The 11,213-nt window shown below is 52.7% G+C and overlaps 1 protein-coding gene across 1 annotated transcript; it reads left to right on the top strand.

Annotated features, from left to right (window-relative positions):
* The first annotated feature begins 1,486 nt into the window (after nt 1-1,486).
* PNP (purine nucleoside phosphorylase) lies at nt 1,487-10,477 on the top strand. The gene is made up of 6 exons (XM_035337046.1): nt 1,487-1,509; nt 4,467-4,675; nt 5,635-5,738; nt 7,310-7,485; nt 9,116-9,306; nt 10,115-10,477. The coding sequence occupies exons 1-6, from the start codon at nt 1,487-1,489 to the stop codon at nt 10,321-10,323; spliced, it is 912 nt and encodes a 303-aa protein (XP_035192937.1). The 3' UTR covers nt 10,324-10,477.
* Nucleotides 10,478-11,213: the final 736 nt, after the last annotated feature.

The following is an 11,213-nucleotide window of genomic DNA, read 5'->3' as shown; positions in this document are numbered from 1 at the left end:
AGGTGAGGCAGGGGAAGAATCGACGTGGAACGGGCAGAGAGGTGACCGAGGTTCACAAAGACAAGAATGCGGCATCGTGGCCAAAAGGGGGGACGGCTGAAGTAGGAGGGGATGGGACACAGCGGAGCTGTTTTTTCTCTGCTGCCCCATGCAGCAATGCACAAGAGATTCCCGAAGCAGCAGCACCCACCTCCACTGGTCTTTGTGGGAGAGACTTCGGAAGCTTTCTAAAAGAAAGCGATTCAGGAGATGAAGTGTGATACCAGGAAGAAAGGGAGAAGGTCAGGAACTCGAGGGGAAAGGATGCTTGCGGCTCCTCTTCAGATGCATCTTCTGTTCTTTGGTGCTGATTGTGCCTTTTGACTAAAATCTCTTATCAAGAGAACTTTCTGCTACTCTTGATGCCTAAATCCTGCTTGTTTTTAAGGACCTGAGCCTGTGCTGGGGGACGATGTGGGTTTCTGCCCTGGAGCAGGCTCCTTCCAACATGAAGCATCTCTCTCAAAACACCCAGGGTTCTCTTTCTGCATTTATTTCCCTGCTTGACTTTGAAGTTCTCTGAGAGTTTCCCGGGGCAACCAAGGCGATGTTTGATGTGTGGTCTTCAAGACCAACAAGCAAACCTGAATGGAAGGCCTATGAAACATTACAAGACCTGAAACTGGGGTAGCCCAATTTTCTGAGTTCTTTATGTCTGGCTGATTTGTCTCGGAGTTGACAAGCTCTGATTGAGGCTTTCTCCCTGCCTGGAATACTTATTAATATAAATTCTAGTTGCATGAGGTCTTTCTGGATCCTGTAAGCTGTGAACGTATGCTGCAGCTGTAGCCTCTCACCCCAGGCACGTAGCATCTCTTCTCTCCTCATCACCAATCTGCAAAATTTTTTTGGCACTTGATTGCCTTGGAAGCATCTTTGGAAATCGGAAAGGTGTAGGGTGGGGCCCTGATTTATTTATTTTTCCTCTCTTCCCCAATATAATCAGCTTAAAATAGCCTGAGGCAGTATTTCTTTTCTGAGATGGGCACAGCCATTAAATGAGTGAAAAGCTGTGGGGAGCTGGGGACCAGGAGGGAATGGGCAGGTAAGGGACACGGGGATGTCTCATCGTTTGTCACAGGGCTGTGTGGCATGGGCTGTCCTGCCCTGCGTGCTCCCAGGGGTCTGACTGTCACCAGCAGGTGACACCTATGCAGATTTGCTGTCAGCTGCTCCGCTCCGAGAGGCTGCTGAAAAGTTGCGTGTGAACTTTCTCCAGGCTTCACCCACGTTATAAAAGTGCACACGTGAGCTTTCCGCTGAGCTCGGTGTCACAGGGTGGGAGCAGAGCAGCCGATGTCCCCGGCTCCCTGGGGACCCGAGCCTCACAGGACCCAGCTGAGGGCATCCCGTGGGTGTCTGCTCCTCGGCCTTTCTGCCCTTGTCCAACCGCTGCGGCTCCGTTTCCAGCGGCCATCCCCTTCTTTTCGGGTAGCCAGGGCGGAGGATGGCCTGTGCGGAGGAGGACAGGTAAGGCGCCGTGCAACGGGGACGGCGAGGCTGGAAGGGGACGGGGGAGCTGCGCCGCGCTGCCTTGCCCTGCTTCCCTCTCCTCCTTCCTGCCGCCAGGCAGAGGCTGCTCGGGAGCAAACATCTCGTTACCGGAGAGAAATTGGCCGTCTGCCCGCATCAGGTGCTGGCGTTATGAAATTCGGCAGCCAGCAGGTGACCTTGGCAGAGGTCGTGGCCAGGAGGTGCAAACATGAAACGGAGACAGAGGCGCTGGTCGCCCAGACGTGTGCCCCCCTCTGAAACATAATCCTCCATCTCTGGTTGCGGCACAGCTGCATTTTACACGGATTTGCTGTCAGCCAACCCAGGAGCAGAAGGAGCGGGGGGTTTTGTACCATAAAGGATCTGTCATCGGTGGCAGCCCTGTGCTCTGCAGCAGATGCGGCTCTCCAGCGGATGACAGCGCTCACAATGCAGGGGATTGTGCTTTCAGCTGATCCTGTGATTTAATCCAAAGCGATGCCGCTGAGCACTATCATTAGGTGTGCGTGGTGGGAGGCGGAGCAGCTACAGGGGGCTTTGTGCTCCACGGACTCATTCAGGCTGCCAAAAACCCCGCACAGACCTCGGGCTCCTGCACTTGCGGGCTGAACACCGCATTCACTGCCCCGCGGGTCGTGGTCTCCTGCTGCTGGGCACCCGGGAAATTCCCGGGAGCCCAGCAGAAAGCCTCGCAGGCGGGCACAGCAAATGGATTTTGCCATCACGGAGCTCAGCACTAGGGACAGCGCTAGAAGGAAAAAAAAAATCCCCCTCCCAAAAGTCTGTACAGCTCAGTCAATCCTGTTGTCTTCAGCTGTTGGATCAGCGTCATCCCGTCCTGAGCTTTTGGGGCTTTTAGGAATAATGTCCATTATTTAAATGTTATTTTTCAAGGGCGCGTGAACCTTTCTTTAAAAATGCAAAAAGGGAAAGAGATTGGGGACAGGTTGTCAGTGAGAGAGCAGGTGCTGGCGACCTCATTATTTCTCTCATCTGCCACAGGTGCCTCATCAGCCTGGGAGCTGCATTGAAATTCTCTTGGTTCCCTCTAAGGGTTTCAGTTGTTCAACAGCTTTTCTAGATAAGGGTTACAGTAATTCAACAGAAATGTGTGGGGCATCCTTCCGTAATATATGCAAAGCACTTTTAAAGTTGTTGTCTGGGACAGCTGTAGCTGGGCAAGGGACAATGCAGTCAGATGAGTGTAGGCTTCAATAATGTCAATTTGATACCTTTTGCTAATTTTAAGAGCTTAGGGTGCACTTGGAAAATTCAACAACAGGTTATGGTAAATACACTCATTTCCAGACTTCTCCTTTGAAAAACATTTCAGCTAAATGACTCTTCATTTTAACTCAGGACTACGGACGTTGTTTCTTCCTGCTGGATCGCTAATCTGTGAGATACTCAGGTATTTTTGACATCACAGATCCTAACTAGCAGCATGTTTGTACCAGACACCAGGCAGGACACACGGCAGCAGCTGGGCAGCTAGGAGATTAAAAAGCTCGCAGCAGATGCCCATGCAGTAACTACCTGCCTCGTCAGCCTGAAGGAAGAAAGTGATAGATTGAGATCCTGTGCTTGAATGTGATGCTCCGGTTAGATGAACCGGGTCCACATTGACACCTAGGTCCTGTTCATCAGTGGCCTGAGGCCTCCTGGGGCGCACAGCACCACTGTGAAAGCTTTTCTGCACACCCTCCAAGGCTGCAGGCAGCAGAATTGCAGCACGAACAAGGTCACTAGAAACAAGAGACCTGTTTAAAAAAATAGTAATAATAATAAATCATGAAGTTACTGCTTATCAGTGTCTTCGGTCAAATTTACATCACCTTCATCGTCGTGGTACCTGGCCCTGGCAGCCCACAATAGGCAGAGCAGCCTTTCATGCCCCAGCTGTGTTGGTTCGCAGCCCCTAATTGCACCCATCGGGGCAATGACCAAGTCACTACCAAGAAATGCTATCAGCACCCTTGCTGTTGAAGAGACTTTCCAATCAACCTTGCCATTGACTTTTGGGAAGTACCTTTGTTGTCCTGTTTTAAGCAGGATTATGGGATTAATCTTCTATTGATTGCATTTCAAAACTGACTAATGCATCTGAAGAATACTGGACTGAAGAATAGAAGCCAGGCCTGGATATCAAAGCCGTCTCTCCTACAGAGACAGGTACAAAACAGGCAATGCAATGCCAGCTTCTCCCATCCCACCTTCCAGCAATGCGTCTCAGCGTTGGATAAGACCCATTTTTTGGGAAAGTATCTGAACATCCCCCTTGAAAACAGACAACATAAACCCAGGAACCCAAATTCCTGGGCTTAATTTCTGGTTTCAAGTAGGCTTGTGTCATTGGGCCTCCTGCCTAGGTGTAACCCAATGGGAAGGGTGAACAAGAGATCCACGTTCAGCATCCTCGAGTGAAACCACCAGGTACGGAGCAGGTGGATGTCTGAGAAGCACGGCCAGTTCTGGAAGGAAGCCCTGGGAGCTGATGGCACCCAAGGCTTCTGGAGCTTGGGTTCCCCACCTCTGCAGATGGTGCTTGCCCCTCGACCTGTCTCCTCTTGTACTTCCCCATCACTGGTTGGACATCCCCATGCACACACATAGGGTGTAATTTTTCAGACCAACTGTGCTTTTCCATTCCTTCACTGACTCGGGAGAGACCAGAACACATCAGAAGGAGGAACCGTAATGCCTTGTGACATTTGTGTTATATAGGTATCATCAGCCAGTTTCCGCTTCAGAATAAAACTGGCAGAGAGGATTCAGATGATTTGCCAGTGGCCTGGGGTAAAATATGAGATTAAGTGTTTGCTATAGAGAAACATCTTCCATAATAGCAGTGAAGCTCCTACCATTTTAGTCTTGATGATTTTTTTTCCTTTGCACCTTTTCAGGACTGTTATCTTTTGAAATTTGTTCTTCGGATGGGCTGACAGGTTCGCTGACCTCTTCTCCTTCTGCAGGAACAGCTACGAGGTGTGCAAGGAAACAGCAGATTGGTTACGAGCCCGCATTGCTCAGCGCCCGAAGACAGCGATCATCTGTGGGTCCGGGCTGGGAGATCTGGCTGACGTGCTAGGCAAGAAGGCAGTCTTTCCGTACGAGGACATCCCCCACTTCCCACAGAGCACAGGTGGGCATGAACCCGGGCATCAGCAACCCATCCAGCAGCAGCAGGAGAGACGTAGACAACTCAAACCAACACCCAGCCCTTCCCTCTGCTCTTGGCTTTGGGCACAAAGGGTCCCTCGGTGGGGAAATGTGCGCTCACAGAGCTGCATCGTGACTCCAGTTTCAGTAACATCCACGAGCCCTTGTCCCACGCCAGGCACCACACCTTCGTGTGATAGCTGTAACTAAACTGTGCTATCACCAAGGAAGAGTTCCTGTTCATTAATGGCCTCTAGTTTGACCAGGGGAGGTTTAATTGGATGTCAGGAAGATTTTCTTCGTGGAGAGGGTGGTCAAGCATTGGAATGGGTTGCCCAGGGCAGTGGTACTGTCCCCATTCCTGATGTGTTTCAGGGACATGTGGATGAAGCACTAAGGGACATGGTTTAGTGGTGGGACTCGGCTGATGGGTGGACTTGGTGATTTTGATGGCCTTTTCCAACCTAAAGATTTCCATGATTCTATAACCAAAAGAAAAGCCTTCTTAGATAGAAGGAAACTCAAGAAATGGCAATATCAGCTGCAGGCTGTCAGTGCAAGTTCACGCCTGGCTGCTTGTTCTGAGCATCTCATGACTCTGTAGGCCCCAATGAGAAATGCTGTGCTCTTGGTCCACCTGCCAGTGAGCAGTATCTCAGATGCACCAACACCAGCTCCTCACACTGCCAGGGCTCCTTCTGGTGGCGTGCTCCAGGAGCAGTGGTCTCATCAGGCTGAGCGGTAGGACGAGCACCAGGAAGATTTCACAAAACCCCAAACCAAACCAAAACCTGCATGGTTTTGTCCTTTGCCATTGGTATTCACCTTCCAGCTGCCAGCTCTGCAGCGCTTGGCCCTGCTGTGACCCATAGTCAGCCAAAAAATCCCTCCAGAACCGGAGACCCCGAGCCCAGTGCCCACAGTGACACGGTTCCCTTCCAGTCGCAGGGCACGCGGGCAGGCTGGTGTTCGGGGAGCTGAGCGGGCAGCCGTGCGTGTGCATGCAGGGGCGCTTCCACGCCTACGAAGGGTACTCCGGCAGCACGGTGAGTCCTCAAGCAAATCCTTCCTGCAGCCAAAGAGGTCCTTGCAAAGAGGTGAAAGCCACCGCTTAGCTGCAGGAGGGTAGCTCCGGCACTGAGCGTACAAATGGATTTCTCCCCCCAGAATAAAATAAAATAGGGAATTGAAAGTGAGAGCTTCCTCCGAGTGGAGTTGGTGTTTGGTAGCCACAACGCCACGTACAGTGCGAGGCAGGTTAATTCAGGTGGCTCCACTCGGTCAGTTCAGTCATGGTTTGAAGCAGCAGCCAGGACATTCAGATTAATAGGAATAATCTACTTTTGTCTTTTCACGTTTGTATAGTTTCAGGCTTTTTTTCCCCATAGACAGAACTCGTTGGCTGGTATAATTTGGTGTAGTCTCCCAGCTCACACATGGAGCTATGGGAGTTCCCAACTATTCATGTTGCCTACTGTGCCCCTATGCAGATTTCTGTTAGGAAACCCAAATATCACTTACTGGCTGATAGTTTAATGGGTTCTCTCTTATTTCGTTGGGTTTGAGGTTTTTCTTGTGGCCAAGGTCAGTTTGCGTTTGGTTGGCAACACTTAGTTTTTATAGAACAAAACTATTTTAATGTACTTGATCCTCAACTAGGTTATCAAAACGTGTTTGTCTATTAAAATTAACTCATTTGCTAATGTCCATAGTTAGGAAATCATTTCTGCTCACAGTTTCCTTAGCATTTTAGAAGCAGCAGCTATCTCTCCAGTTCTTTCCTTACTCCTCAAAAGAAAACTTTTTTATTTTTTTCAGTTCCCAGGAGTTCTTTATCTCCCAATAAGCAGGTTTCTGATGCAGACTAGTGTGAATGAGCCAAAATGAAGAAGGCACTCTCTGTACTTCTGCAAAATGCATCGTTGCCGTAAAGAAGCTGGTGTATCAATTAAGCTCCAGGTCCATGTGCATAAGTAGTTTCTCCAATCAGCAGTGGTTTGATCTCTGCAAGACCTTGCCAGCGAGGAAAAATTATCTGCATATTCTTTTTGTGCTGCATTTATTTGACCTGAGTGCAACTGTAATAAATGTGGGCCTGAATTTTAATGGTATTCATTTCAGAATTAGCTTTTAATATGTTTAAAAACTTTAAAAGTATTTTTATTTAAATTAGGGGGGATTTAAAATTGGAGAAAAGGGTTGGTTTGTCTCCCTGTGGGCTCACGGAGGCCTCTTTCTGCACAGCGAGAGCTGCCTACAAACCCTCCTTCTCCCCAGGAAGGGCACTGCAGGCTGGTTCAAACCCTCTGTGCTGTCTCGTTTCTCTCCATCCTTCCTACGCTCTTAATGCCGATGGTCACAGCTGTCTTTTTCTGCTGCTATTTGTAATTGAACAGGGACAACTGCCCAGCTACTTAATGCCTGTTTTAGCTTTGATTTCACTAGCGGTCTGCTCTGAATTCTTTCTTCTTAGCATTCTTGCATCTTCTCAGTTGATCTAGCAATCCCACCTATGCGAAGCCCAACCTTGCACCGTGTTCCTGGAATACCAAAAATTTCCAAACACCTGAGCTGAGCCTCGTGGTCTTCACCGTACGTATGCCTTTGGTCCCTGCAGGTCACCTTTCCCATCAGGGTCTTCTCTCTCCTGGGGGTGGAGGTCTTGATTACCACAAATGCTGCCGGGGGGCTGAACCACCACTTCCAGGTGGGGGACATCATGTTCATCAGAGACCACATCAGCATGTTTGGCTTGGGAGGGCAGAACCCGCTGCGTGGGCCAAACGATGAGAGGTAAGAAGTCCTCCTCTTCCCGTAATGGGGCAAGGCGAGCAGAAAGAGAGGGTGGGATGTTGGTGGACTTGCAGCTCAGCTCCTGTCCCATTTCATTTCCTCCTGGCCCACCCTGGAGTTCAAGCAGTCGTACAGCTAATTGCATCTTTCCTAGTCCCTGGCTAAGCCCTCAGCCCCATGCTGCCAGCGAATCCTTTCCTACCCCAGCCTCAGGCTGCTGGTTTTGCCCGCTGATGAATGCCTGGAGGTGGAGGTTGGACCCAGCTCCCCCCAGGGGAACCAACGCCACCCGTGTAAGCAGCTCATTAAACTGGGGAGCCTTCGTTAGCATCACGGCTCCCCTGCAGGCAGCAGCCTGGTGGGAGGTGGTTGTCCTGGCAGCCTCCCTGGAGGCCTCCAGATGTGGGAGCCGTGAGCTGGGGCAGAGGGATCCAGTGCTGGGTGCGCAGGATCCTCCCTGCGGGCTGAGCACGGGGGCCAGTAACACGTCCTCACCGCTGGGCTGCTGCTGTCACTGCACATAGCTGCCTTGGGCAGGAGGTTGGGCTCGATGGCCTCTTCTAGCCTAGGACAGTGCCCATCTAAAGCAGAACATCCGAATGTCTCCAGAGGTGTTGCTGGGGGTTGGAGGAAAAATGACCAAAAGCAAAGAAGCCACGTGGAGGAGTGCTTGCAGCTCCCTGGGCTTGCATAAATTGCTCAGGAGCAGGAGGAAAAGTACCAACCAAACAACAACTTCGTCTGGACAGTGTTCAAAGGCAGCAGAGCTGTCTCAGAGCCCCCAGAGGCACCTTCCCGGTGCAGGCTGCAGCGCCTGGGGGCTTCTGTGGTGCTGGCCGAGGTGTCAGAATGGGCAAAGGGTCCTGAAATACTTTGCAAGCTGATTTGTAAGAGCAAACCCCTTCTAAAAGCCAATCCAACTCAGCCACCAGGAAGGGTTTATCTGAGCACAACAGAAAAACTGGAGGCAACAAAGTGATGTGGAAAGGGAATACAGGCAAGAATGTCGGGGTTTGATTTAGTAAATTAGAGACCGGCCTTGGCATTGCTCGGTGTCCTTCAGGAAGGAAGCAATTTTCATGCTGATGAATACTTATTCCCTTAGAGCAGATAGGAAAGTTGTTTGTTTATAACGTTTTAGGGCTTGTGAGCACAAAATAAGCCACCGACTGCCCTAAGCATTCAACTGGAGGAACATGAAAGCCTGCCAGAGCTTTAGTAGCCTGGGCGAGGGACCGGATCCACCCAGCTGAACTGAGCTGGGGAACGCGGCTGGGAGCTGGTTTCCAGCTAGCAGCAGTGCACCAGCCCTTGCTATCTGCTGCTGGTGTGTGTGACTCAGTCGTAGGATTCAGGCAGGAGCAGGACTGGGATAACTCAGGAGGACTGAGCTGCTGTCTTAAGATCCAGAGCAAGTAGGAAACCCAGCCTCGAAGCACAGGATGAAAGTTAAATGTGGCTGTGGAGCTCCTACACCTGCTCCTCTCCCCAGGTGTGATCCTGCTGTGCCAGGAACAAAAACCAGACGTGAAGTCAGACCTTCCAAAAGGCATGCGGAGGGCTTCAGGGGGTCAGAGCTGGCAGGAGTGGCAGCGATGCCAGCCTGGCTGTGCCCTCTCCTGCCCTGCAGGCTTGGCGTGAGGTTTCCCTGCATGTCCGACGCTTATGACCCAGATCTGCTCGGCCTGGCGATGGAGAGCGCGCAGGAGCTGGGCTTCCAGAGCTTCGTCCATGAAGGGGTGTACTGCATGCTGGCTGGTCCCTCCTACGAAACTGTCGCCGAGAGCCGCCTGCTGCAGGCCCTGGGGGCAGATGCTGTGGGTAAGCGACGTGGCCTGGTCTTGTGGGATCAACTTGTTCTGCCCAGGGATGACTCTTGCCAGTGTTTCAGTCTCCATCCAAGTCTCCTAGGCCTAGAGAAATGTATTCCTGCTTGCTTAGTGCATCTCATGGATGGCTCTGCAGAATAGCTCTGTGTGCTTTGGGCTGCCCAGGACGAGGGGCCCAGCACAACCTTCTGCCTGTTTCCCAAACAACAAATCTCCCACACTCAAGTGGCTCTGCTTCGGTGGGACCCAGTCACAAACAGCGCTTTTCTGTTAGTTTTAACATTGTGGTGCTCTTTGCTCTGTGCCCCTTCCATACAGAGAAGTCCTCCACGGGAGCTTGGGCGGTTTAGGGAGGGCAGATGTGGAAACCTTCCTGCCTGTGCACGAGGAAGGTAAGCGTTAGGGTCCCCAGGTTCCTCCAGGCTGTGACTCGGGAGGTCCTGGGTCATTGAAACAGCTCGTGGAGGGCTGTTCCTCAACAGTTGCAGCTCTGCTGTATGTGAGGAAGGGAGCTCAGCTGCCCACAGCAGTTTTTCTTTGTGATATCCTTTTGAGAACCAAATGAATGACACAGCACATCAGTGCTCCTCTTAGGGCTGCGAGCAGCCTGATGCACCCTGGGGAGAGGCAGGGAGCCCGTGGGCACCCAGAGCCCAGCAGTGCTGCAGCCTTCAGCTGTCAGAGCCAGAGAGCTGCAGGGGAATGAGACAGAGCCATGGCCGGGAGCCTTGGGGAGAGCTTGCTTTGGTGCCAGTCCTGACCCTTCTGACTTATCCCGGTCCTCTCCTCCACTACCGTAGGCATGAGCACTGTCCCAGAAGTCATCGTCGCCAGGCACTGTGGCCTGCGCGTCCTCGGGCTGTCCCTCATCACCAACAGAGCAGCGACGAGCTCCGGAAGCCCAGAGGAGGCCAGCCACGAGGCCGTGCTGCGCGTCTCGGCGGCGCGGGCTGAAGCCCTGCACAGGCTGGTGGCGCGCCTCGCCGCCCGCCTGGGGGAGAGCCCCTGATCCCCCCGACCCCAGCCGTTTACCTTCGGATGACAGCACGTGGACGCCAGCGAGTGCTGGGGTGAGATTGTCCCCTCCTGCTGTCGTGGCTGTGAACAGCCCGGGGATCTTGTCCCCGTGCTTCAGCCGGGGTTTGCTTCGAATACTTGCCGTGGTGGCCCCAGGGCCAGGGAAGGCCACAGCAGCGTTCTGGCACCAAACAGCCCCCAGCCACCCCTGGCAGATCCCCAGAGCCGTGTGTCCCTTGGCACTACAGGCTCTGTGGGGCTGCTGCCCATGCTCCAGGTCCCTCCCGTTGCACCGAGCCGGGAGCGAGCTGGAGAGACGGGCACGGGGCTCGGCGGCTGCTGGGGGTGCCTGGCTAGGGCCTGCTCCAAAGCCACGGGAAGCCCACAGACAGGCTGAGTTTTGGATGAGGATCTGGGTACAAAAAACGGGGCAGTCTGCAGGTGAGATGAGTGTGGAGTAAGCGATGCCGAGCAAACCAGGGCACCCCTGTGCACTCCAAGGGGTGGTTGTGGTCTCTGCACCCCGGGACGCCCTCGGCTCACTGCCCGGCTCCGTGGCCGTTCGCTGCCTGCCCCCAGCTCCCTGCACCCTCCAGGCTGGGTTTTGGTGTCCCGGGATGGAGAGGTCACCATCTGAGCCAGCTTCACCCCACATTTGTGCTCCTGCAGCTCCGGTGGTTCGTGGTGCTGGCTGAGGTGACATTACAGCAGGAATTACGGGGGAATGGGCACCAGTTTGGTTCTCCTGGTCCTATTTTATGAAGAAAATGAACGTAGCAGAGAGCACCGGACAGGCAAGAGGCCGTCCCCTTTTACCAGCATGCTGCTGGTCTGCCAGGGAAGGGTGGATATTCGCCCTAACGAAGCACTGCTCGTTATTCC

This window comes from Oxyura jamaicensis, chromosome 11, assembly GCF_011077185.1.
Source record: "Oxyura jamaicensis isolate SHBP4307 breed ruddy duck chromosome 11, BPBGC_Ojam_1.0, whole genome shotgun sequence".
Lineage (NCBI taxonomy): Eukaryota > Metazoa > Chordata > Aves > Anseriformes > Anatidae > Oxyura > Oxyura jamaicensis.
This window is presented reverse-complemented; position numbering and strand designations above follow the sequence as displayed.

Excerpts from the sequence above, each read along its gene's own strand:
- PNP (XM_035337046.1), top strand. The coding sequence starts at position 1,487 with ATGGCCTGTGCGGAGGAGGACAG. Across the intron at positions 7,486-9,115 it reads CGTGGGCCAAACGATGAGAG|GCTTGGCGTGAGGTTTCCCT; the intron begins GTAAGAAGTCCT and ends CCTGCCCTGCAG. Across the intron at positions 9,307-10,114 it reads CCTGGGGGCAGATGCTGTGG|GCATGAGCACTGTCCCAGAA; the intron begins GTAAGCGACGTG and ends CCACTACCGTAG.